The 26,356-nt window shown below is 44.1% G+C and overlaps 1 protein-coding gene and 1 long non-coding RNA gene across 3 annotated transcripts in view; both read right to left on the bottom strand.

The window, feature by feature from the left end:
- Positions 1-1,458: 1,458 nt before the first annotated feature.
- Positions 1,459-3,618, bottom strand: LOC140684944 (uncharacterized). The gene is made up of 2 exons (XR_012057983.1): positions 3,279-3,618; positions 1,459-1,839 (listed from the first exon to the last, which is right to left on the bottom strand). It is a non-coding gene; the product is annotated as an uncharacterized lncRNA (long non-coding RNA).
- A 3,855-nt stretch (positions 3,619-7,473) lies between these two features.
- Positions 7,474-26,356, bottom strand: part of SHQ1 (SHQ1, H/ACA ribonucleoprotein assembly factor) — a 37,665-nt gene continuing 18,782 nt past the window's right edge. Inside the window, exon 12 of one of the 2 annotated variants that reach the window (XM_030283017.4) lies at positions 7,474-8,650. In XM_030283017.4, the coding sequence (XP_030138877.4) occupies positions 8,002-8,650 (649 nt within the window). In that variant the 3' untranslated portion in view covers positions 7,474-8,001. The remainder of the gene's footprint in view (positions 8,651-26,356) is intronic. The other variant, XM_002189107.7, reaches the window with a different exon arrangement.

Here is a 26,356-nt window from a genome sequence, read left to right as displayed (position 1 = left end):
CATGAAGTCAAGCTCGGGACAGAACAGCAGCCACAACTGAGCTTGAAAGGCAAAAGACTCTTCAGTCACCATGTCCTTGTCCTCACAGGGGGCTTTCCTCCAGCACACAACAGCACCCAGAGGTCCCATCCAAGCCTGGAAGTCCTGGAGCTCGGGGAATGCTGAGGAAAGGCCAGCACAGCCTGTGGGCTCTGGCATCTCCTGTGGCTGAGCACGGAGCCAGCCTCCACAGGCACTTCTTGTGGCATCTATAGGATGGATTCCACCCAGCAGCAGCATCCAGCTCCCCAGAGCAGTCACAGCAGCACGGCCGTGGAGTGGATCCAGCCGGGACGTGCGCGGCTCACGCTCTCCAGGGGAGGTTTGGATATCTTCTCCTGCTTCCCTCACGCTCGTTCCGCCAGCTTAAAGCCTCCCTGGAGCTCCCATCTGCTCAGCACACAGCTTGTAATTGTGTGTGTAACGTGAGGGGCAGTTCAGCACTCCAACCACATTCCCAGCCTTGGATGACTCCGGCTGGTTGCACTTTCCCCACCGCTGCCGCTCAGCCGGCCCCTTCTCCCTGGTCTATAAAACATCCATCTCCTGCTGATATCCCAGCAGCCTGGAGCTGCCACTGCTCTGCTCCAGCCTTCAGGCCCAGTTACACCACATCACCCAGCTTCTCTGCACCACTGGGTAACCTGTAACCTGCCAGCAGCACGTACAGGGAAGAGAAAAATGGAATATGAACGCAGATTTCACCTCTTTCCTGCTCGTGGCTGGGGAGCACCACTGCCTGGCAAGGGAGATTTACTGCTGGAATCTTAAGGGATGTGTGGAGCCAGGAGTGGAAGGGAGGTGCCCATGGTCACTCAAGAAAACGGAGTAATGAGTCAAAATTACCCATCCTCAGCCCTCACTGTGCCTGGGGTGGGATCCAGTGGAAAAACCCAGCCCATTTCAAGGAACTCGGGGCTGTTTTAAAGCAGCATCAGCAGCCAGGAAAAGCTGATACTGCAGCTCCAGCCCTTTCTGCAGGGCCTGGTCGGGTCAGAGCCCATGGGCAAGGAGGATGGGGATCCCTGAGCAGCCACACTCTCAGGGCTGGGCATTCCCAGCACAAAGCCTCCTGCATTCCCACAGACACGTGCACCACATTATCAATGAAAATATCTTCCCATGACTCACCAAAATCCAGCAGATTCTCTTGATGGACTGGTCTGTGACTTTCCTCACATTGAATCACTTCTCCTACTGAGCTAATACATCACTATTTTGTTTAGTTCCTCTTTTCCCCATAGAAATCTCTACTTAATTAATTAAGCCAGCAATTCTTTAAGGAAAAAAAAAAAAAAACCTAAACCATATTTCTAAGCCTCAGAAATACTGTTCTAGCAACCAGCAGTATTTAAAAAAAATATATTAATAGCAGTTTGAGAATGAGATTTTAAAAAAGTTGGGTCCAGAAACACTTGTATTACAAATATTTATATTATAAATCTTTTGTTCTTTTACGCTTATTACTACAAATCAGTGTGATAACATTTCTACCCTTGTTTTATTTTAAGGGAGTTAAGGTGCAAATTGGAGGATTAGCAATCCAAACAGCATAGCAGGAGTACAAGCAGGCTTCCAAACCCACGTGTAAAAGCCAATTGCCAGAGAGTTTCTGTTCTCAAGAGAGGAGCCCAACACGGGGAGGAAGGTTCTTGTGTGGAAAGTCTCTTCACACCTTAATTACAGCTCCTGCCAAGCACTTCAGCTCTGGAGTGGGATGTTTTCTCTGGTGAGAGGATACCATTAGCGCAAGGAGCAGCATCCAGGGAAAGCACCTCGCAGGGGGAACTCCTCAGGCTTCTGTTTTTTGAAAAGCAAATTGATTAACACACACACGCCTGTGCGAGCGCACACACGCCCTTCCCTGCCCGTGCTGGCTTTGCCCTGACACCCAACAGCTTTGCAGGTTATAATCCAAGTGTGATTTAGCACTTTCCATTAGGGTCATTAAGAGCGGGCTATTAAGGCTCCACGAGCTATTTCAGCTATCAGAATCCTGGAATGTGCTGAGTTGGAAGGGACCCGCACAGATCATCCAAATCCAGCTCCTGTCCTGCACTGGACACCCCAAGAGTCCCACCCTGTGCCTGAGAGCATGATCCAAACCTGCTGTGTAATAAATAGATTCAGGGAAGGCGTATCACTGCAATTATTCATAGCTCAAACCTCCAGGATTTCAGAGCATAATCATGTTAGCACCAGGATCTTTTTGGAATAGAGAATTATCCCAGTTTTTAGGCAGGGCTATTCCTTTACCCTCCCAGAGCCTCCCCTCCCTCCACCAGCGGGACCGATGGGGTTTGCTGTCGGATATCTGAAGGTAAAAGGCAACTTTCCACTGGCGCCCCATGCCAAATCCTTGTCTAATCCTTCACAGCGTGGCTGTGCAGAATAAAGCTCCTTGCTCCGGACAGCAGCCACTGACACTCATCCCAGCCCTTCTGGTTCTCCTGCCCTGAGCAACTTCTTCCTAAACCCACAGCACAGAGAAGCACGCTTGCTGTTTGTGTAATGTCATCACTGGAACCCAAATTCGCTGCCCGGATGCTTTGACCTTGTCTGCTGCGTTCCCGCATTCAGATTTTAAAATTAATCATCTAATTCTGGGTTATGGGTTTTAAATTTGGCCGAAATAGGGCATGAATCTTGCTGGATGGGAAATGCAGGTCTCTGCAGTGGGATGGATGAAGCCCTGCTCCACTCCCCGTTTTGTTCCGAGGCTCCAGCGGCAATTGCCGGCTCTAATTGGAGATGGGAAGACTCGCTGCAGGGTAATTAAGCGCGTGGGGAGCTCAGGAGAGCCGCCTGCCAGCACCTGGCAGTGGGATTCCCCTTCCAGAGCACCTGCGCTAAATGGTAATTCCTTCCCTCCATTTCCCACTCCAGTCCCGACGCTGCTCCCGGCAGCTCGGAGGAACAGATGGAGCAATCACCCTCCTCCTCCTCCTCCTCCTCCTCCTCCTCCTCCTCCTCCTCCTCCTCCTCCTCCTCCTCCTCCTGTCCCCGCACGGACCCCTGCTGCTACCCAGCCCTCGCGCAGTTGTAATACACATAATTAGGCAAATCAATGGACAATGCAGCGTATTAGAGGAGGTGGAGTTACATCAAGGCAAAACACGGATCCCTATTTATTTACCGCGGGAAATGGGATATTTCTGCCTAATTGCCAAAAATTGCGGGCGGGAGATGAAATGTAATCACAGCCCTGGCAGGTAGGGCGCAGCCAGCAGGTCACTTACCTGGCTTGTCTGGAGCACAGCTGAGGGGTACTCGGTCTCATCGTGATATTCTGTTGATTTATGCTTTAAACATCTCATTACCATTGATGAGTTACACTCCCAAATCTCTCACACATCCGTGATTAGACAGAGGGATGTTCGCAGCCATTCACCCCACCACAACTGCAGGTTGCAAAATGCAGGCGGCAGCAGCAGTCCCTGCCCTCCCTGGGAACAGAGCACACACAGCTGCTGGCTCCTGCCTGAAAATTCTCCTCCTGCGGCTCCCCAGGCACAGCTTTGTTTAAGGTCAGCGCTGGCTCGCTGCTCCCTGCTCAGCAGCTCCTCTGCTCCACTTCTTCAGCCCTTGCAAATCAGGACATGGTGAGCTCTCACCATATCCCAGCAGCAGAATGAGAAAATCAAAAATAATATGAAATAAAATATATTGACCTAAAGAGCGTGTGTGCTGCAGATGAGCACCCTGTGAGCAGAGGTGGGACCTGGTGGAGCAGGGAAACCTCAGGAATGGGGTTCTACATGGAGAAAAGGGGTACAGGGCAAATCAGTGATGAGTGAGAGGCTTTTACCTTTCTGGGCTGTTCAAGGAAGGTGATCGTCCTGCCAGGAGGAAATCTGTTTCCAGGTCTTGCACACAGCCGTGGGTTTTATCCCGGGTTGTGGATGAAGTCAGGACTGCCTGAGAAAAGGATCTGTCCCCGAGAGCCACCAAAGGCTTCTCAGGTGGTGCTGAGGCCTCACAGAGCCCTGGCCAGAGGGCTCAGAGGTGTTTAATGGAGGTGCTGATACACAGAGGAACAAAAACAAGATCTGTGTCCCTGAGGTGAGGACTGAGACGTTGGCAGAGCTCCATGAAGGACAGCTCTGAGCCAAGAGCAGCTCCTTTCTGTGGGAGAAGGGGAAAGCATGGAAAAGGACAAGAAGTTTCAGGTCTAGAAAGCAGCAGGTCAGAAGGTGATAATGTAATGCCCAGTGACCCCAGGAGCTCTGTGCTCAGTCCCTCACTTTAATTCTGATGTGCTGAGTGACTTAAATGAAATAATTTTCCACAGTTTCACAGAGGTACCAGGCCTAACTGAGGAAGGTCCAGACTTTGGAAGGGGGGCACAGAATTAGAGTAAAAAGGAGCAAAACTCAAATCTGACAGTGGAGATTTCTCTGTCTGCTATTGACTTGCATTTTTAGAGGTTTCTAGGATCTAATTTTGGTCAGCTTTGTCAAATTTCCAGGGATTTAGAGGAGCAGGGGTGTGGGTGAGCACCACAGCCCCCAAGGCACTGATGGCCTTGAGTCACTTGGATACTGATACACAGAGAGGTGTTTAAGAATACATCAGAAATTGCAGATTTTAGCTTCTTGCTCTTGCTCTGCACAAGTCAATAGCAGACAGAGAAATCTCCACTGCCAGATTTAAGTTTTACTCCTTTTTACTCTATTTCTGTGCTCCCCTGGTACCTCTGTGAAACTGTGGAAAATTATTTCATTTAAGTCACTCAGCACATCAGAATTAAAGAGAGCTCCTGGGGTCACTGGGCATTACATTATCACCTTCTGACCTGCTGCTTTCTGGACCTGAAACTTCTTGTCCTTTTCCATGCTTTTCCCTTCTCCCACAGAAAGGAGCTGCTCTTGGGTCAGAGCTGTCCTTCATGGAGCTCTGCCAACGTCTCAGTCCTCACCTAAGGGACACAGATCTTGTTTTTGTCTCCAAGCATCCTCACAGTGCCACCAACTGTGCTCAGTTTCTGCTTTGTGGTGGCTTAGGATGAATGAGAAAACATTTAAAGAAATGCAAACCAACATTACCAAGGGCATTTTGGATCTGATCTCAGTCAGGTCACCAAATTCAGCATTTGTCAAAGCGGGGCTGTGACTTCTCCAAAACCTAAGGATATAAAAATAACCTGATTTATGGGTACCACAATACTACAAACCCAGAGTTGTTGGATCAGTGCAAAATCATGCCTCACATGTGCCCACACAGCCACGGGCTGCAGCCCACGTACCACGAAAAAGGGGAGGAACAGATCCAGGGCAGCTCAGGGTGACTCAGATAAGTGACACAGACCCCATTTGTTTGTTTGCTGTGAAGGTACAGATATCACCCACTGCTGAAATGCTTAGGAAGGGTCTGCAAGGTGCCATGGGACACTTCCCTGGTGCTCCCCTGCTCCCTGCAGGCTTGGGGACCCTCTCTGCTCCCTGTGCCAGCGCCCAAGTGCCACCACAGCGGCTCCACATCCATTTTCTTCTCCCAGCTTATCTCCCCCCGGCTTTGGAGTGCATCCTTCCTTATCTCAGAGACAAATGGCCTCCACGGAGAGCTCTGAGCAGCAGAGCCATTTATCTGCCTGACATGTGTTTCCCTGTTTGTTTTCTGCAGCCTTAGCCATGGCTGGGCTGTGACAGCCTCAGCTGTGGCACTGCTGGAGGGTCACCAGCCCCTGCACTCGGGGCTCCGAATCAATGCCTTGGCCATATTTATCATTTATTGCAGTAAATCAAGTCTAATCGATGCTTTCTTCTTTGGACGTGCAGCAAAGCCCTTACAAGCTTTTCACAAATCTGGTTGGAATTTTAAAAAGCCAGGGGAAAAAATGGTATTTAATCACTTCAGCTCTTCTAATTTTTGATTTGGGGAAAGAGGAAGATGTGGCACTGTTCCCATGAGAAAAACCAATAAAAATCAAAACCCATTTCTGTTTAGCTCTTTTGGATGGTTTCCCATATTTCACTTGTTGCTTTTAACACCTTAAAGTACTACATGAATAAGCATGTCCCTAAGTAATCTCCATCCTTTTCCAGCCAACTCCTGGATGCAAAGGCCTCCCTCCCTCCCTTCTAAATAAATGTGATTTCTTAGGAGTTCCTTTTTGTGTGTCTATTAGTTTGTTTGGGGTTTTTTGTTTTATTTTGATATTTTTTTTTATTTTGTTATCCCAAGTGTTGATACTTCACAGACTCGGTAAACCTCAATTTTGGCTAAACAGTATTAAAGCTCCACTTTTCTTTTAGAAGTGTCTCTGTGCATTCTTTCTGGAGAAGCAAGGCTTCCCTTTCCCAGCCACTGCTCATCCTGAGCACTCCACAAGGCTGGGTACTTCGGCCTCAGGTGAAATTCTGATCACTCCACAGGCAAAAACTTCACCCCCATCATCCCTCCAGAGGTCACATCAAACTGCCATCAGCCCATCCACAACAATCAGCACCCCTTATCAGCTCCACAGCCAGAAAACAGAGTTTTACACAGCTTTCTCCAGCCCCTGGGCAGCGGCAGAAGTTCCTGAGCTCACCCCTGGAATTTGGGGAGAGCAGGACCATCGCTCTTTTCCTCCCCTTCTCTCAGACTTTGGCAGCTCCAGTGTGGATTTTATTGCTGGCATTTAGAGGAATAAGTGCTCCCTGCCACACAGGATGGGAAAGGATTCTCCCCCAGGGAACAGAACAGACACTGATTAAGGGAGCAGCAGGTATTTAAGAACGTAAAGAATATTGGCAGGTGAGGGCTGCAGCTCTCACCGAGCAGAGCTGGTGCAGGAACAGAGCTCACCTGCTGATTTCCAGCAGGGAACAGCACTGGTGAAGAATAAGTCCTTTAGCTTAGGATTTTGATACACTTTTTAATTTAAAAAAAAATTGAAAAGTAATCACAACTTGCTTCTCCAGAGGAGATAATCAGATGCTCCTGGTGGGTCTGTGCTCCTGCTGAGCCAAAAGTGGTGGTCCATGCTCCATCTTCCCAAATCCTTCTGCAGAAATTGGCTAACAAAAATGCAGGTGACTGGGAGCAGCCATCTGATTTCAATAACATAAATTAGCTGACAAACTGCATTAACCTGACTGGATTATGTGAACATTTTAAAGGATAAATAAGTTGGCCAAATCTGTGGGCCAGACTAATAAAGCCAGGACTACCCAGGCCAGGTTTGCTCTCAGTCTGTTCCCACATCCACAAAGGGTGTTGTTCCTTCACTCTGGTTAACACTGCTGTGGTGGAACTGAGAGCATCTGCAGAAAACCATCAAATAACTGGGATTTGTGTTCTTTAAACAGCAACAGAAGTGTCCATGTGTAGAAACGGCTCAAAAACAACAAAAAAAATTGAATACATGACAAAACTGCTGAACAAACTCATGAAGACCTGCAGAAATAGAAACTTCTCTCTCTTAGGCTTAAAAGACACAACCACTGGATCTTGTATTGATGGCATAGAAATTTCCTTTATTTTGTACTAAAAATACAGAATTTATATAATTCAAAATAATTTGCCATCACTATTTAAACTTTCAAACTTATAACCATTATTTGAAATGGTTTGCTATGAAGAATTTTAAAGTAACAGTACAATGTCATAAACAAGGTATACAAACCTAATGAGGATATTTTCCAAGTAAATCCCAACAGCTAGAGAAAATTAAAATGAGTCATTTCAGTTGTATTTGATTAGGACATCATTCTATCACTGAATAAGCTTAATGAAAACAGTTTCTAGAAGTTTATTAAAATTATACATTCTCACATGAAATATTAAGACTGTTGAATTGGAGAAAAATAAAAAATTAACTGTGACAATATCACACAGTCCTATCAATTCTTTTCAAAGCAGTCTTGTCCTCCAACAAAAAAAGAAAAACATCTTTGTGCAGCACAGGACAGCCTTGGGACAGCTCGTTACAGAACAAGCTGTGAGCTCGTGGGTCACACTGTGCTCCTGCACGGTCCTTTAGTCCTCATCTTCATTTGTGCTGCACAGAAAAAGCAACGGGTTTGGCTGGGGAGACACCTCCAAGAAATTTCCCTTCCCAGCAGCATCTTCTGAAAATGTGTCAGGCTCGGGTACGGGGTTTTCTTCTTGTTCCTGTGAAATGCAGCCTGCAGTAGCCAATCCTTCAGGCGGCTCTGAAAGTCTCAGTGCAGACTGGATTTGCATTTCTAATTCTTCTACCAGTTTTCCAGGAGGAGTGGTAGATTGCAAGGAAACCTTTGATTTTCCATCACCGACCTCCATGGCCAAAGTGTCTGTGCCCTGCCTCAATCCATTACAGTCAATAAGTGGAGCTGTCCTCTCCTCCTGGAGCGTGCCTTGGAAAGAATTTATTTCCCCATCTTCGCTGGTCGAGGACTCCTGCTCATCTGAATCAGAGCCTTCTGTCTCAGATGATGAAGTGCTGCTGGATTCTTCAGAGTCACTTGTCTCCGACTCGGAGCAAAGCAGCTGTTGCTTGGAAACTGTGCCAGCAGCTTTTAACGCCTTCTCCTCCTCCTGTACCAGCACTGCTGCTGCTTCCAGCTCTTCCAGCTCCAGCCCCATGTGGGACTTGCTGAGCGTGGCTTTCTGCAAGGACTCACAGAGTGCAGCCAACTTTTTTGACCTTTAACAAAGAACAAGATATGTTATTGAACTGCCAAACAGAACTTTCCCATTCGATAACGAGAACACAAACCTCAAACGTTTCCTCCATTTGCTTGGTATGCAAACACCGCTCCTCTGCAACCCTGATTGTAAAAGTGGATGTTACAGGAAGAAAAATAATCAGAAGGATTCCTAATTACAATTATTTAGGGTAACTTTTCCCACAAGGTTAGACAATATCCCACTGAAAGGCTTTGAGGATACCTTCCTGAAAGATCCTGCTGCTGGATGCTTCAGCTGTGCACAGTGAGGGAAAAGAGATTTCAGAACAAACATTTTCAGGTTTGCTGAGTTTAGCAGCACACTCTGCAGCACAGGGCTGGCTGGCTGAAGTTTATGTGCAGCAAAATCATTCTGGTTTCCTACCCTCCCAGACATATCTGTGAAATGCATATGAACCAAGAGAACGTTCTGATTAGTGATCCATGCTCCTCCTGTCCCACCATGACAGGAGATGTTCAGTAACTCTGGCTGCAGATGTACTTCACCCTTCACTTGGAACTCAGCTGGAATACAATTCAGCAGGAGCACCAGGACCATTTAGATAAATGCCCCTAATAAAGCAGACACACCACACCGGCTCCAAATCTCTGGTGCAGCCCATCCATTTCCTCGAGAGCTGGAAGGCAGCACGTGCTTTACCAGAAAAGGGCACCACGGGTTTATAAATAACAGAGTGCCCTGAAATGGAGGGGAGTGAGGGCAGAGGGGAAAACTGGCATAAAAACCCAAACATACATCCTGTTTCTTGTTGTGGAGTTTTGCCTCAGCCTATCAATCAGCTTTTCACCACTTCCTGCAGCAGCAGGTCTGCTATAAATCCTGCAGTAACTGAAACTGGGTTTCATTTCCTCTGCCAGGGCTGTGAACCTGCAAGGCACGACACTGACACTGGAGCAAGGAGCTGGGGATGTAATACACAGCTCCTGCAAGGCAAAGCTAAAGTGCTTCTTCTCTCACTTGAATGATTTTAAAGATCTTTATATTCTATTTCCCAGGGGGCATAATTACTCAGTATAACATAGATGCTTCCACTTTTTTTTTTTTTTTTTTTTTCTCCTAAAGGAATTGCATTTTTTAAAATGGAGCAAGGGAAATTCAGTACAGCTTCTTAGACATTTTACAGACAGTGCAACATTTAAATGCTTTAAAAACTTGGAATAAAACACACTAGACTTCCTTAGTTCAACCCACTGACCAGGAAAACTGAAAAATAACTTTCTCAGAAGTAAAGCAACAGAAAACAATTTCTATTTCTAGAATTGTCAAATCTAAAGCTAAGAATTAAATACAACATGATCTTACCAGCCTGTAATAAAAAAGGGGGCACCAAATTTTAAAAACATATGAGAATAATGTTTTCTTTCTGGCAACTTATTTCCATTTTTCTGTCAAGGACTTGCACTTTTCTTGAAAAGTTATGGGGGATTTGAGAAATTGCCAGCTTAATTGGGAACAAAGCAAGCTCCATCAGAAAAGAGAAAGGAAACGAAGCCAAGTGATGTATTGAGAGGTTCATGAAGCCTTGCAGGTAGGTGGGAACAGAAGAAGTGGCTGCAGGGAAATCTGCTTCCTGAGCACACTGGGGAGAAGCTGATTTATACCCTGAGTCACAAGAGTTTATATCCCTTTCAGAAAGCATTTTGCTTTGCTCTTCCAACAGCCTCTTTCCTTCCTTCCAACTGTCTGTGCAGGTGTCCCCTTCCCCTGTGGGAGCTGCTCACACCATGAAGGTTCAGTTCCCTGTCCCCTCCTGCTCCCTGCCTGTCCAAAGGCTGGGGTGCCCTGTACAGAGCCCTGCTCTGTCCCATTTCACCTGCTTCCCTCTCATTCCATTCACCACACCCCCTCTGGCACAACAATCCCCCCAGTTCCCACTGTCTCACCCCTGTTTCACTGCTGCCATTATGACAGAAAAGCAATTTTCAAAGTCCTGCTTCTCCCCATCCTTATATTATAGCTGTCAATTTATTTTCTAATTCCATACGTTTATGTTTTTGCTTTTTCTTATTTTTGCCTCTTTTTTTCTACCTTTTCACGACTATTTCACCTGCTCCAGACTCTCAGTCTTCAAAATACTCTCCCCTTCCTTCACTATTTTCTTATAATCCAGTTTATATATTAAGATATAGAAATATATCACAGAACTGCACCAAGTATTAAGGAGCTTTATGACATAATGTGCTTTTTTGGCATTTATACTTTGCTCTGTCCAGGTTACCTAATGCCAAGTGTTAAGGAAGAAAACAGACAGGGATAGACTTGTTTGACTCAACACACATTATGCTACTAAATTCAAAGTGGTCCTGCTGACAGATAAAAGAATGATCTCCCTTAAAGCAATTAAATTGGTTTTTTAGCTCTCAGCCACATCAGGTATTTGCTGTCCCTGCTCATTGCAGGGGGTTGGACTAGATGACCTTTAAAGGTCCCTTCCAGCCCCAAATATTCTGACTACAAGAAGTCTCATTTCAGTTTTCTCAGTAGGTCAAATGTTCTCAACTTTCACTCTTCTCATGCAGTCTCTATCAGAATCTGCAGAGCTCAATTTTTAAATATGAGAAACTCAAAACTGTCACCCCTTAACAATTTTATACATAAACCAAAAAACTCTGCTCCCTAACTCTGCAATCTTGTATTTAGTTCATCTCCTTTAAGGCAATTATCTAACTTGAAGGAGAACCAAGTTTCAGGAGTGCATTTCACATCAGCTTTAAGAAAAGGTGGCAGCACTCCTTGGACAAAAAATGTGGCAAACAGACTAAAAATCAGCATGGAAATGCTTTCAAAGGGAGGCCGTGGGTCTCTGAGCTGATGGTTTCCCAAGGTGAAAGACAAGCAACTACTCAGGAAAACAAAAATGTGACACCAGAAACAAGATCTTGTGTGTGAGAGACCTGCAGTAAACAGGCCCTGCTGTTTCCAAAACCTTTCGAGTAGTGTTTGAGAGATTAGACAGCAAATACTTTAATTTTTCAAGTATGATTAATGGAATCCATGATTACTTTAAGACATGCTCATTCAGTATGCACATTTGTGGTAATGATATCTTATTATTATGGTAATAGTGTTCTTACATAAACATGCATAATAGGTTTTAAAGGTGCTACACATGATAATTATTAGTTATCACAATGTCAGTTGCTTAAGGAAAATGTTTAATTACAGGTTAAACTGATCAGATGCATGTTTTGTTTAATGCATAGCTTTGAGGAACAGATAACAGAAGCAACTCGGGGCTTGTCCATGTAGTCTGGAATTAAAATTCCAAGACAGGACTACAGTAATCCTTGTCTAGGCACAGGAGAGTTTCTTCAGGTGCTAGAAGAAGAAAAAACATCTTGTTCTACAGATGTTAGATTATAAAGGAGTGAAAATGGGCTGAAAAGAACAAAGAATCAAAGGAGATTTAGCAAATAAAGGGAGATGGATAGAACTCTGAGAAAAATAAAAAGAGGATTATGGCAATAGGAAAGGGAGATCATTAGAGGTTTACAGCAAAGGCCACCTGTGGCAGCCTGAAGAGAAGAGATGGTGATGGCACTGACTGCAGGACTGGGACACGAGTGACAAGCAGGGTGGGAGCAGAGCAGGACACATCTCCAGGTAAAGCCAAACTCCTACAGGCTCCAGTTGTGCTTTCTGTTCCAGGGAGTACAGAGAGCACAGGAACTGGAGAGCCAAGATAGCTGTTATCTCCACAACATAGAGCTGTGAGGAAGAAGTCTCATTGCAGACAGACATCAGGGATTTGATTGTTTCCAAGGAAGAGTCCACATAAGCTGGAAGACAAAAATCAACCCAGTCACAAAAACAAGAGCAGGAGTTGGGATGGGGAGTACATCCAGCCACAAAATCCTCTCCTTTTTCCCAAATGATGAAGATAAAAATAATTATGCTTCTGTATACTGTGTCCATCAGTCAGCACTACGTAAGGAAAAAAGTTCAAAGAAAGAGTGTTAATAGCTCAGACCTTCCCAGCTGCCTGGTACTTCCCTTACATGCAGTACTCTTGTTTTAGCAATTATGTTAAAAAGACCAAACAACTCAAAGAGAACTTGAAAATATAAAAATCAGCAGTCTGCTCCTCATTCTGAATGATGGTGGTACTGCATACTCAATCATGGCAGGGGAATTACAGACCTAAAACACTTTGCAGATTATTTGCAAACATGGGAGTGAATGTCACTGCCCAGAACAGGATCCTCTGGATCTCTGGAGGTGTCCAAGGCCAGGCTGGACAGGGCTTGGAGCACCCTGGGACAGTGGAAGTGTCCCTGGTTGAAACTGGTTGATCTTTGAGGTCTCTTCCAACCCAAACCATTCCACGGTTCTGTGAAAGATTCACACTGGCAGCACAGCCTCCCAAAGCTGCAGGCAGTAACATCTCGCTGTGGGATGGAGAGTGACTTTTTTTTGCACAGGCACAAGCTCCAGCCTGCTTTTGTTTTTGTAAACAATAGGATTATTTCTACTGGCTCATCAATTTGGCTTTGCATTCACAGATGCACACAAACATCCCCTGTTCTGAAGTACTCGGTGTAAACAAGGTGTAAGACATGGCACAACCCAGCAGAGTCTCTCTGGTATCTCCCCTGGCCAAGAGACAGCTCGGAGCTGCCAGGGCACATCAAGGTTCTCCTGCCCCAGCACAGCAGCAGAGAAACCAAGCACGGGACCCTCAGTGCCACAAACACTGACAGCAGCTCTGCTGGCCAGCCTGGTGTTTGAATGGGACCCAGCTGATCTTGGAATTAACTAAAAGTGATGTTGCCCACATGTGGATAGGGCCACTCGGTGTTCCAGTGGGAATCGGTGCTCCATGCTGGCAGTGCTGACAAGCCCTGTTTTAGAGTGTGAAGCACTTTACATTAATTATCTTTAAGCCTTGCAGGCAAGATAAACAAGTCTCAGAGGCAGCAGAGCCGTCAAGCACAGACGTGCCCTCTCCTTTGGAGCGCGGCTGCGTCCGGCCCTGCAGCTCCTCGGGATGCATTCAGACATCCAAACACAAACCAGCAGCCTGCTGTGCCACTCTGCAGGGCTGACACACACTGAAAGGGCTGTTATTTAACTTATCTCCACTCAGCAGGAGCTCTGGACACACAGGATCCATCTCTTAGTAAAGCTGCTGCATTAAGCAAAAGGCTTCCTGTGTGCTGCATCACAAGAGCCTTCATTTTCTATCTGTAACACACAAGGAGCTACCAAGTTTAAACAGAAAGCATCAGCCTATATTTACACTACCTTTCTACACAAGGCCTGGCAAAACTCAGAGGAGAAAGTTTAATAGACAGCCTCCTTCTTTGATAAAACAGATAAGATACCAAGCAATACAACCAGACCAGTATCCCCACTTTAAATGTGTTCCAAATTACATACCTGCCAGCACTGCTTACAATTTCCCACAATTATTCATTTAGCCAGAGGCACTGCAAGTATTAAGACAATTCTAGAGTTAATATTATCTCAGACATCACCAGATATTATCCCAGAGTCTCAGCAGTTCAGATACAGAGAGTGGGCAAATTTACTATCTGCGAGACACTGAAATGTCAGTTAAACTGTAAGGAATAGTGAAATTTTCTGCCTTGCCACCAAGACTGGTTGAGGACAGGCTGCAGTAGCACATCACTGGTGTTTCTGCAGGGTCTGTCACTAGTGAACAAAAGGGCACCTGCAAAGGGACAGGCTCTCCACACCCTTCAGACGGTCTCATTCTCCCCCTGCCCACAGTGGCTCTTACAGGATTCCGTCCATCACTGTCTTCCAGCCCAAGCCTTATCTGCCCAGACATCAGGGGTATGAAGAGACATTGTTCAACATCCAGTCTCCAGATAATGCCAGATGAGCTTCCCATAGAACTCTGTCAGGATCCTGATGGAAAATCATTTCGCTATGGCATTAAGTCTACAGTTCAAGTTCTCTCAAAGCAGAAGGCTCAACAAGTTACAGCCAAACACAGAAGCAGAAGATAAGAAAGCGAGCTCATACAAGAGTGACACAGCTGGCAAAGCACCCATCAAGAAGAAAATAAACTAGTCCATCAAGAAGAAAATAAATTGTTCTTTGCTCTAAAATTCAGATGCAGCTTCTATCTAGTCCCAAACAGCTACTGGAGAAACCAAACTGGTGATCTTTGGGGAAAGCTTGAAGCTGATAACTGGGATCACCCTGGTCATTGATCAGCATATTCTGAGAGCCAGGGGTGAAGGACAAAACAGAGGAAAGGCACATTCAGAAAGTGGCTGTAACAGAACTTAAACTTCAGGGGTTTAGCCCAAAAGTAGCACAGTTCCTTCAGAAAGGTGACTAACAATGAGAAACATCCCTCCACACCTGATATGCACTTTCAGGCAGCTTGAAAGAAAAAAAGAAAAGATTGAATTCTTATGATACAGAATTGACAGACAATTTGATTTTAATAAAATATTCAAGACATGAAAGAGTCTAGGTTTGATCAGCCCTGACTGGTAAGACACAGGAGCAATAACGATGATGGCACTGAATACTAAAGCAGAATTCATTAATGCAGAAACAGCTCGAGTCAACAGGCACAAAATTGCATAAATGGTCCAACAATGAGGTTAGAGCACAAAACCCCTCCAGTTCAGGAAAAGAACCCTTATAAATGGACATTTAGGTGCAATAATAAGAAACTCATCACACTAAAGGCACCATCCATTTGCCCAAACCACTCTTTAAAAAGTCATGGGTTACAAAAGAACTTGAGCCTCAGAATCTGCCCAGAGATAAGAGACTAAGGCTCAATTACACCTTTTAGAGTGTGTTTTATAGCATCTCACATATTTCACCATTTATTATTTCATTTTCAAGGTTATTTATAATGAGTGCTTCAATTATACACTAGTCAGTGACCTCCAATCATAGCGAAATAGCTTTGAAAAAGCAAGTTCAGGATCAGGGAACAAAAATACTCCAAAGGAAGTTCTGAAGGGAATTCAGAGCAGAAAATAATCTTGGTGAGTATTAATAGTGCCACCCACTTTGCCTGTCATGCATATTGCTGTATTACAGACCATGACAACAACTAACTTCACACAGCTTTTACAGCTGAAGTACCTTACTACAGACTTTTACCCCAATTCCACACAAGTCTGGGCCATCCATGCACAGATTTTATTTCATCCAGATCTGGGAACACAACTATTCCTTTCAGGCTGAAACTTAAAGCACAATACCATGAAGGCATGAACTGAAAAATACACACAGCACCTGAACCCTTCCATGGCAGCAAAAGGCCCTCACTCAGAAGAGCACAGAAAGTCTTTTATAATCATCAGAAAGATGAATAAGCAACATCTACTGAATTTTTTTCCAGCCTTTATTAGCTGGTTAGCTCATCATACCCTACCTGGCTTAGGAGATTTGAATCACAGAAGAGGTCATACAATTAACAGAGATAAAAACAAACAGAACCATCCAACAGTTGCATGTGCTCAGTTTATTATACACTTTTATAGTAAGAGGGAGAAGCCATAAATAACTCCATTAAAATCTCATTAGCTCTGATCAATGAGTACAGAAGATAATGGAAGAATGTTAGTACAGGAAAAACAGGGTAATTTTCTTCAGAACTTGGGTAAAAATTGACCTAAACTTTAACTGATCTTCTACCTTATCTGCAATGAAAGATAGACGAGTGTAAACACAACAGCAAAAACACAATATTTGTTCACAGGAATTAGTCCTGGATTAATCACTGTTTTCATAGGAAAGAAACAAACAACCTCCCCAACACATCAAAGACTTAATTTCTAAATGTCAAGTCAGTACTCAAAAAAATAAGTGCTTAGTGTGTGCAAGATCTTTTATGCAATTGCAAGTAGGAATTCTTGCTTTCTGTCTCTCAAGATGATGGACTCTGATTTTTAGCCTAAATAACCTAGCTTTACACAGTTACACTGCCCATGTCCATGCTGACTGTTAATCATTTCCTCTCTAACAGCTCCTGGAAACAGCAGGCAACTTTATCAAATTTAAGAGCAACTAAAATTTAAAGATCTTTGAATTCGTATGTATTTCATGGAAATAAGCAGAGGGATGAACAATGAACCTCCTGGGACAAGGCTGGCAGGACACAGCTATTGTAGGAGGCCAAGGCAAGCACCCACCAGCCAGCTGATCCATGCTAATTCCAGCTGTGGATACACCTCCTGCCTGGTGGAGGTGTCAAAGGATGTGGGGAAGGGACAAGAGCACAAGGCTTGGGTTGGGAACTTTATAAAGTCATTTTTTCCTCCTTTCCTCACAGATTCCAGACAAAGAGACTGGAAAAGCATTCCCTGCACACTAAATCTTCACTGTAAACATGAAAACCACACTGAAAAATCAATGCTGGGTTCAAAAAAGTCTGGAAAATGCATCTCCCTGTGAGCAGCATGCCCTTTCAAATGGAGAGGAGCAGAAAAGCAGAAATGCAGCACGAGGAGATCAATCTGGGCATGAGAACCCCCCCCTTTCTGTGCAGGTGACAAAACACAGCCCTGCCCCATAAACAACGGCTGATGGGGAGAATCCAGCAGGCTTAAGGGGAACATAAAATCCTTTAATCTTGGAATTTTGGCTTTCAAAGGGCATTACATGGATTCTGAAACCAAGAGAGTGATGTACTCACACTGCAATCCAACTGGCAGTCTTGTAAACATGAACTGCTATCTACATAGCTTAAAGTATTACAGTTTGTTAACCATAAATCAAATAGAAAACACAGCACCAGCATTTCAATTTAAGTGACTTCTTTTATGTTAATAAGTCTGAATGTTTCAAGTGACTTTCCCCCCTTATTTATTCTGGAATTCCACAGTGCTTCTTTCATAATGAATCTAAATACTGCATGAGCTGAACTTCACATTTATAAATATTTAAAAAAAAGATGAAGCTTTCCAATATAACATCTTACTTTCATTACTTGGTCTTTTTGCTAAGTTGAAACCAAACAGATCATGGATTATAAAAGAAATCAAGTGCAGCTTACTTATGTAGATGATATTATGAAAATATTCGTAACAGAAAACAGACTTGGAATTAATATTGGACTATAAAAAGAAACTGAAGAGTATTTATATGCTTTAAGAATAGTTTAACAGAACTCTGTTGCCAAAACAGCTCCAGTAAGTTGCAGCCAGTTCAAACATCTAATAATGGCACAGCTTCCAAAGTCATATATGATCAACACAAATCATGAAAGATGAATAGATAACTCACCACAAAACAGATGCAGAGAGAGATTTTATAAAAAGATAGTAATATTGGCTGTGTTACAGAACTGGAACACTGAACTGTTCTGTATTAGCCCAATTTCCCTCAAGTTTCTTTGCTGCCATTACCTAGAATTTGGTCTTCGCCATCACTGCTGGTGATCTAGGAGAAAACTCTTAGAATCATGCTGCCAGATTAGACAATTTGTGTTACAGTGTGGGAATGAAAGGTACTCACACAGCAGGGCAGAAAATGTGAATTTTAGTCCCAGGATAATGCTAGCGAAGTCCTGTATTACAAAAATAACAACAATGGCAGGGAACAGACTTAAAGGCACAATTATAAACATTACTCCAACATGATCCTACCCCTTCACAATGGAATTTATCCACCAAACAACACAGTGGGGCTGGTCAGAGTTTAACCCTTCCACTGCTCCATCGCTGTGACTGACACCTGGAACACCTGAAGGGAAAATTTCACCTGCAGCCCCCTCACTCTCAGTCCATTCTCAGCTCACAGTCTGAACAGGAAAAGACACCAATCCCAAGCATCTGGCAAACTCCTGGCAAACAAGCAGATTTTTGCAAGGGCCTGTAGTGAACAGCCTGCTCCCAGCTCCTCCCACATCCCCTGTTGTGCTCGGGCACCTGCTCCCAGCTGCTCTGGGGCACCACTGAACAACAGGGGATGGCTGGAAACCACAGCACGGCCCAGTCAGGTGAGATATAAGAACAGTTTTTAACAATGAGGGTGATAAAACACTGGAAAAGGCTGCCCAGATAAGCTGTGTCTGCCCCATCCCTGGAAATATTCAAGGCTAGGTTGGCCAGGGCTTGGAGCAACCTGACCAAGTTGGAGATGCCCCAGCTCTCTGCGGGAGGGTTGGACTGGATGTCTGTAAAGGTCCTTCCCAAGCCAAACTGTTCCATGATCATACCTCATAGAAATAATGATTATTCTTAAGCTAGCTGCTGAGCAGGCTGGAGACAAAGCAGGAAGATGTTCCCAGCCTGGAGCTCAGCTTCCCCCTTGGCCCAGAGCTGCACATTCCACCTGCTCAGAAAGGCAACAACTGCTCAAGCTCATCCTTCCCCTCATCAAACCAGAAATCCACTCAGCTGAGCTGTGCTGCCTGAACAGACATGACACAGATCACTGACCCTTCTGCAGGCACACAGGAGCTGCCTCCCAACAACTTTGGAAAATCAAAGCAGTAGCCTGAGGGGAAAAAAAAATGGCTTTCTTCTTTGCCTTCTCTGCCCACAGCAAGGTGCATTCAGACACAGCCCGAAGGAATCTGAGCTATAGAAAAGTGATGGAATAAATAGGAAAAAACAGAGGGCAGGAGAGCAAAAACATCAAAGGAAACTGCAGCTAGCAGCTGGAAGGAGAGATTAAATCCCTTGTTAAAAATCCATGTTTTACAGGGCTTGCTAAGACATACGTGAGGGGGAATTTCTGGTATTATACATACCTGTCTATCACCTTTCTGAGCCCTCAGGGCAGTGTTTTGCCTTAAGGCTCTTAGGTCAGTGTACTGTGTTAGCTGGGTATTGTTATTTACAAGTGCTCTGTGTGCACCTCCTGCTTTACAGACACCTGAAATGACAGCTCAGGCCTTAAACTAAATGCAGGACAAACAGAAATGGTATTAAAAACATGCATCAAAACACTGAAAGAGGAGACACACAGAATATGCCTGCAAATTATTACTCACTCTTCTTAAATCCAAGAACTGTGATCTAAGGCGTAAGAGCAGATGACTTGGGATGAAAATAAATAAATAAATAAATAAATATGAGTCAATGTACTCTATGATGAACTGGTAAAGTCCTATCTAAGTTTTAAGGAAAATGATAGCATTTCCTATTTTAGTAGCATAAAAATTTACTCAGAATCTTCAACACTTTCTGCATCAGACCCAGAACTCAGGTTTGAATCTGAAGGTGTTTATCTGAGCTGTGCAATTCTGACAGAAACAAGTCAGACTGTACAGAATTACCCAACAACACAGGAAGAATGAGTCAACTCAATTACTTCTCACTAGGAAAATGAGAGAATTTATTGCTGTCTGAATTTTTCCTGTTCAAATAGACTGTGATATATTTTTTATTTAATGCAACTCAATGGCTAAAACCTGAAATATGTCCCATCGTACTTGTAGACAAATCCTAATCAACCTTTAATTTTCTTACCAATGCTCTCCTGAGTTTGATGTCTTGACTTAACATAGGTCACGCAGACATTTACATTCAGGAAGTATTTTGCCCCCTAATCCTCTCCATTTTTCAACATCTTTTTGAACAAGCACTAGAACTAGTGTTTTAACAGTCTTACAAATGATGCACTTTAAGGTCATGACACTTCCTTCTTGTAAATGATACTACTCTGCTTCTTCAGCTGAAGTGCACTCACCCTCTCACCTGCTCAGGTTCAAACTGTTCTCAAGCCTGACCCAACCTATTTTTCTGAAGCTGTTGCCCTCAGCTGTCTTTTATTCTCCAATCCATAACTGTGCTCTTGCAAGCTTTTACTGAGTGTGTCATTTTAGCCTCACTTGTATTAAAATACAAATTGTTCAAATAAGCACTTATGGCCAGTCTGGGGTAGCCTGGGCAATTCATTTTATACCTTTAAATAAATAAATAACATTTAATGCCACCAAAAAAAACTAACAGGACACATTATGTATTTTCTTACAGATCTTTAAATATGCATTAAATTAATCTCAAAGACCATCTGAAGCAGCCACTCTCATTATTGGCAAGAGCAGCTGGGACAGCTCAAAGTTAATTCAGCACCCCAGGCCACCAAGGAAGTGAATGGGAAGCAAACCCAGCACAGCACGAGTGCTCCAAGCAGGCAGCAAACAGTGCTGCACGCTGAACTGCCTGCCAGCAGCAGCAATGCCAGCTTGTAAAACCTGCTAAGAAGGAATTACAATAATTGGGGATTGTAGTCCTGAGCTGCAGTAATTGGGGATTGTAGTCCTGAGCTCCTGCAGCAAGTCCTCACAGGACAGTCAGGGTGCAGCCCCAGCTGCCTCACCGTGTTCCAGGTGCGACCACGAGCAGCACCAAGATTTTGGGGTTTGTCCTTGTACCTGCATGGCTCTTACCAAAGCAGAGCAGCAAAGGAAAGAACAGCCTTCAACTTAAAAACCTTCAAAATAGGAGGGGTTTTGTTTTGCAGGGAGTGGGGGAAGAGAATTATGTGGCTTCCAGTGCATCCCGCAATGCACATAGCATTAAAAAGCTATAGTCAAAAATATAATCCTCTCACTATGAAACAGATCAAACCAGATCAAGTTAAGGGGTTTTGTGATGGGGTTGTTACACTACCCGATAAGTGAACACAACTGGCTACAGCAGAACATAAGCTAAAAACACAGGCTAATGGCAAAGCTGCTTTCCGAGCAGCACCATGAAAGCCATTTGGCTTTTCTCTGCACCACACACTCTGTAAACTGGAGTTTTTATCACACCTGAAACTACTGCAGCCTCCACTAAGCTAAGGCTGACATGGGCAGCAATGAAGGTGAAGCCAAAGCCAAACCCAAAGCCAGCCAGAGCAGGGAGCAGCTGCCCATGACCCTGTAACACAACACCACGAGGGGCATTTTCCCTCACGCCTCAACTGGATGAAGTGCTTTAAACGTGCTGTACAAATCAGATTAATCCCACAGAGCCAAGAGGCAGGATTTTCATCCAGAATATATTACTGCTCATGTCTTTGTTCTTTGGAATCACGGCTGCTGGATCCAGGAGGTTAACAGCTGAAAATTAGCATATTCCTCTAACATTTGAGAATGCTTTAAAGCACCAATTCATTCTTATTATGTGTTAACACATTCCCTCTTCCCCCCATCACAAATCAAAAATTTAATAAACTAACATAAGCAGTGCACCATTTGAAAACCTTTTAGGACAGTTTTGTTCCTGAATTCTTCTACCTGAACTCAGTATCTTCACAGCAGAAGTGCTGAGACTACAAGAAAAAACTCCATTCACTCCTCGTTTAGTGGAACAGTCCTGAGTTTCAAAGGCTACAATTAAACCCTTCCTAGGAAGGTCTAAGTGCCAGAAAGGTGAAATACGACTTAATGAGTATAGGCAGGTTTAGATGGGATATTGGGAAGAAATTCCTCCCTGTGAGGGTGGGCAGCCCTGGCACAGGTGCCCAGAGCAGCTGGGGCTGCCCCTGGATCCCTGGATGTGTCCAAAGCCAGGCTGGACAGGGCTTGGAGCAACCTGGGACAGTGGACGATGTCCCTGCCATGGCAGGGGTTGATCTTTAAGGTCCCCTCCAGCCCAAACCAATCTATTAATCTATGAATATCAACCCTACTAGCAGCGGAAAAAAAAAAAAATCAAAATACTTTTAAAAGCCTGGCTTGTGTCGTTTCAACTGTTTTGAGCTTTTCAAAACGTCAAAACACTAAAGAAAACAAAAATGCCAAGAAGAAACAGCTGCAAAAGTGGCACAATCAGGATCCTTTCTACACACTTGGAAACGTTTTTCAAAGTTTTCCAGATTTTAGCAAATAATAACAAAATCAAATTTCTTCAGTTTGCAGATAAATGATCCATTTCACAAATTATTTTAATGCACCATCAGAATTTATGTTAAAATTCTATTTACATTCACTAAAAGATCTATGACTATAGAAGCTTAAAGATGTTTATATGTTACAAAATATTTTCCCAAATCTAGCAAAAGCCTGAGGTAAAACCAATGCAATGGACTGAAACTACAACACTTGAAGTTGAGTTCTCTACTCCCTTGTGCACTTTAGGAGCTGATGTGACACAGGCAGTAAAAATCCTGTATCTCACAAATCTATTTTTTTTTTTCTCAGAGTCCTGGACTCCTTCATGCCTTTGCAGCATCAGGCCTTAACACTTCAGGGCAACATTACACTGTATTGATTAAACAAGGGATTCAGAAAACCTGGGGAAAAGAAAAGGGGGCCTGAGCAATCACAGCTGATCTCATCACCTCCTGACATGCTGTGAATGTAATTAATCCTACATTTATTTAGGAGAAATTCACATCCTACACATCAAGCAGCAACTCCCTGCTGGCTTCAGACTGGGTAATTACAGTGTAACAAGGACAAGGCTTCCATTGTAAGGAAGAGATGAAAAGGAAAACAGACCTATGAGGCCAACCCACCTTTCAGGGGCTGTCTCACCTGCAAACCAGGAGAAGAAAATATGACACGCTCAGGAAAGTCTGATTTTAAATTAGTTAGTACCAATGGAGACAGCAGGCTTCTACAGAGACTGTATAAATGCCACCAGGAATCCTGGTTCTCACTTTGAATCAAGGAGTCCATGCTCAAACTGGCATGTTACACCTACAGTCACCAAAATTAGCACCATCACATTTGTCTCAGGGTGCAGAGCACGTATTTGTGAAGGATAACAAAGCAAGTTGCAGATACAGCTCCACAGAACACAGCAAGACAATTTAACAGCTCAGCTGTCTCAGCTCACAGCTCTCCCTCACTGCACGCGTTGAAGCTACTACAAAATACAACACAAACAATGATCTTTATCATCTCATGCTAAGTTAGAAAGTAGAAAAACATACATGGGATGAAACATTCTCCTGCACATGTCATACCTACAAAACTATGAGAAAAAACCAACTGTACAGCAGGCAGGCTGGATGGATGAGTAACCTGGTCTTGTGGAAGTCTCCCTGCCCATAGCAAAGGGTTGGAACTGGATTATCTTCACAGCCCCTTCCAATCCAAACCATTCTGTGATTCTATTCTGAGAGCACCAATCCCTGGAAAACTGCCAGGATCACTCACAGCTTCACCTCCAATTCAGGAACACGGATAATACACATTTGCAAATATTAAAGAGTACACATTTAAAGCTAAATATGCATGTAAATATTGGGTAAAAGTACTTTAAATTGCCGTGGACTGGAGCTGTTCCCTTAAGCAGGGGTGCAGAACTGCCTGTACTGCCTTCCTGGCCAAGGACTCGAGGAAGCTGCCCAGCCTCCCACCCAGGTCATGGCCAGCAGGCACATGTGTACTACAGCAGCCAAAAAATCCCATGTGAATAGAGCCTGGCACAAAGGGGAACACAAAACACTGGAGAAAGACATCAGGCCACACAAAGAAACCTCAGCACAGCAAGAGACAGTGGGTAAACTATTCTGACTTCTCTAAAGGACACAGCTCCTGTGGGGTCACAGGCACAGAGTCCTGACAGAAGGGAGAAAAGGCTCTCCTGCAGTAAATGCACACCTGGATTGCCCTGGTCCCAGCTGCCCATATTGCAGCCATCAACAGACCAGTGGTCTCCCCAAAAACCCCACTCCTCTCCTTCAGCCCCTTCTGCTTCAAGGAAGGTGTGAAAGATGGAGAAAACTCCAGACTTAGAACAAAAATTCAGTTCTAATTTCACCTCAGAGAGGTTGCCATATGTATCAGAGTGGCTTGTAAAAGATCGGACCTGAAGAACAAAGGCATGCAAACCAGGCAAATTAAATTTAATTTTATTATGGAAATGAAAGCAATAACAGAAGTGACAGCAGGGTGGATGATAAGCTCACTTAGCAGGGGGATCAAATGAAGTGATGACATGTCATTATGACCTCAGGGGTTAAAGATGCAATTTTCCATCTGGCTGCATCTGGCTTTTCAACAGAAATGTTGACACCACCTGCTGAGATTTACCACAAGCTGCCTTCATAGGTCTTTGTCAAGCTTTTGTTACCCAAGTTAACATTTACTTTTCCCTCTTTTCTGATAAGTTTGGCTGAGCAACATGCTCCCTTTCTTCAAAACCTAACAACACTTAAAAGGATTCACATGCCACCTTACACAATGGATGGAATTATTAATAGTCCCTTCACTAGCAGCTTGAAGGGAAATACTAGGAACCTAGAAAGCAGGTGAAACTGTCTTTAAGATTGCAAGCAGAAAGATGACATTTTAGCTACACTTGCTAATATCTTCCATTGTCTAAGACATTTTGGAATCTACTTTTCTCTTTGTAACAGGCACCTGAATAAAGCAATTTTTCTGGGAAAAAAAAACAAACCCACAAAACAAAAAAATCCTTAGAATTCCAGAGCTAGCTTGTACTCCCCATCCCCAATTGACTATTAGCCACCTGTGTGTGTTTTATTCAGCATCTTCATCATTTCCAATTCCAGATACACTGTGCTTAAAATAAATCAGCTTTTGCCAGCCCAGTGACACATTCACTTATTAATCTAATTTACCCACAGCCAAATATGATCTCAAACCAAATTTGTAATCAGCTATTGACACTCTGCTGGCTATAAGGATTTTGTTTCCACATGGCATATTTAAAAGCTAGTACCTTCCAGGGTGTTTCTCTTCATCTGGAATGGGGCTGTGTGCTCTCTTTCTGGATATATCCATTATGGATTTGCCTGTGCCAAACTTTCTTCCTAAACCCAGAGATGTGTGCCAGCAGAGGTGGGCTAAAGAGCTTGTTTCCAGCTGGTTTAAAGCGCCCAGATTCTTCACTACAAATAACCTACAGTCTGTTTAAACTGTTTAAACAGCGGCCCCCACCTCCACCAGTAGTTTGTTGCTTACAGGGAAAGAGAAGAAGAAAAGAAAAACACTCCATGGATTTTAAGAATATCCTCAGCCACAAAAGGACGGAGGAAATGGAGACAAAGGAAGTTAATAAAGGCTGTATGGAGCAAATAATAGTTAAGAAACAAAACAGGAGAAGTATCCAGACTGACTGGAGATGGAAATAATTTTAACACTGAAAGACCACCACAGTAACATCTATAAACACCTTCCCCTCCCAAAACTCTTCCACCATAACATCAATTAATGAATCACAGAGTGGTTTCAGCCAGAAGGGACCTTAAACCCGACCCAGTGCCACCCCTGCCATGGCAGGGACACCTTCCACTGTCCCAAGCCCCAGTGTCCAACCTGGCCCTGGACATACCCAGGGATTGCCCCAGCTGCTCTGGGCACCCTGTGCCAGTGCTTCAGAGGGAGTTACCAGAGGGATGTGTCACAATCTTCATCCCCTGAAAAGGAAGATTCATCATCCTCCTCTCCAGCAGCCTCACCTTGGGGAGCTGGGACCCCTTGTTTGAACAGACAAATCACCATCCTGACAAGGTATGTCCTGAATGACAAGTGAGCTTAGCTGTTCCCTTCAACATAAAGGAGCAAAACCAAGTGCTCCATTCCCTTTGCACTTGCTGAACTTCAAACACTGCTGAACTGCACAGCAATGACTGCAGCATATGCTTAAATGCTGTCCTGATTCAGGCCTAAAAATAGGACTGGGTTCTGCAGCTCCTCTCTCTCTCTCTTGCTCTCCTAATGACAGACAGCCATTGTGCCATGTCACTCTGACAATAAGATAACTTAATTGCCCTCTTTCCAGCAGCTGTCAGTTCTGCTTAACTGGGA

The sequence above is a fragment of the Taeniopygia guttata genome, chromosome 12 (genome assembly GCF_048771995.1).
Source record: "Taeniopygia guttata chromosome 12, bTaeGut7.mat, whole genome shotgun sequence".
Classification (NCBI taxonomy): Eukaryota; Metazoa; Chordata; class Aves; order Passeriformes; family Estrildidae; genus Taeniopygia; species Taeniopygia guttata.
The sequence above is the reverse complement of the archived record's forward strand: the minus strand, read 5'-3'. Positions and strand labels throughout refer to the sequence as shown.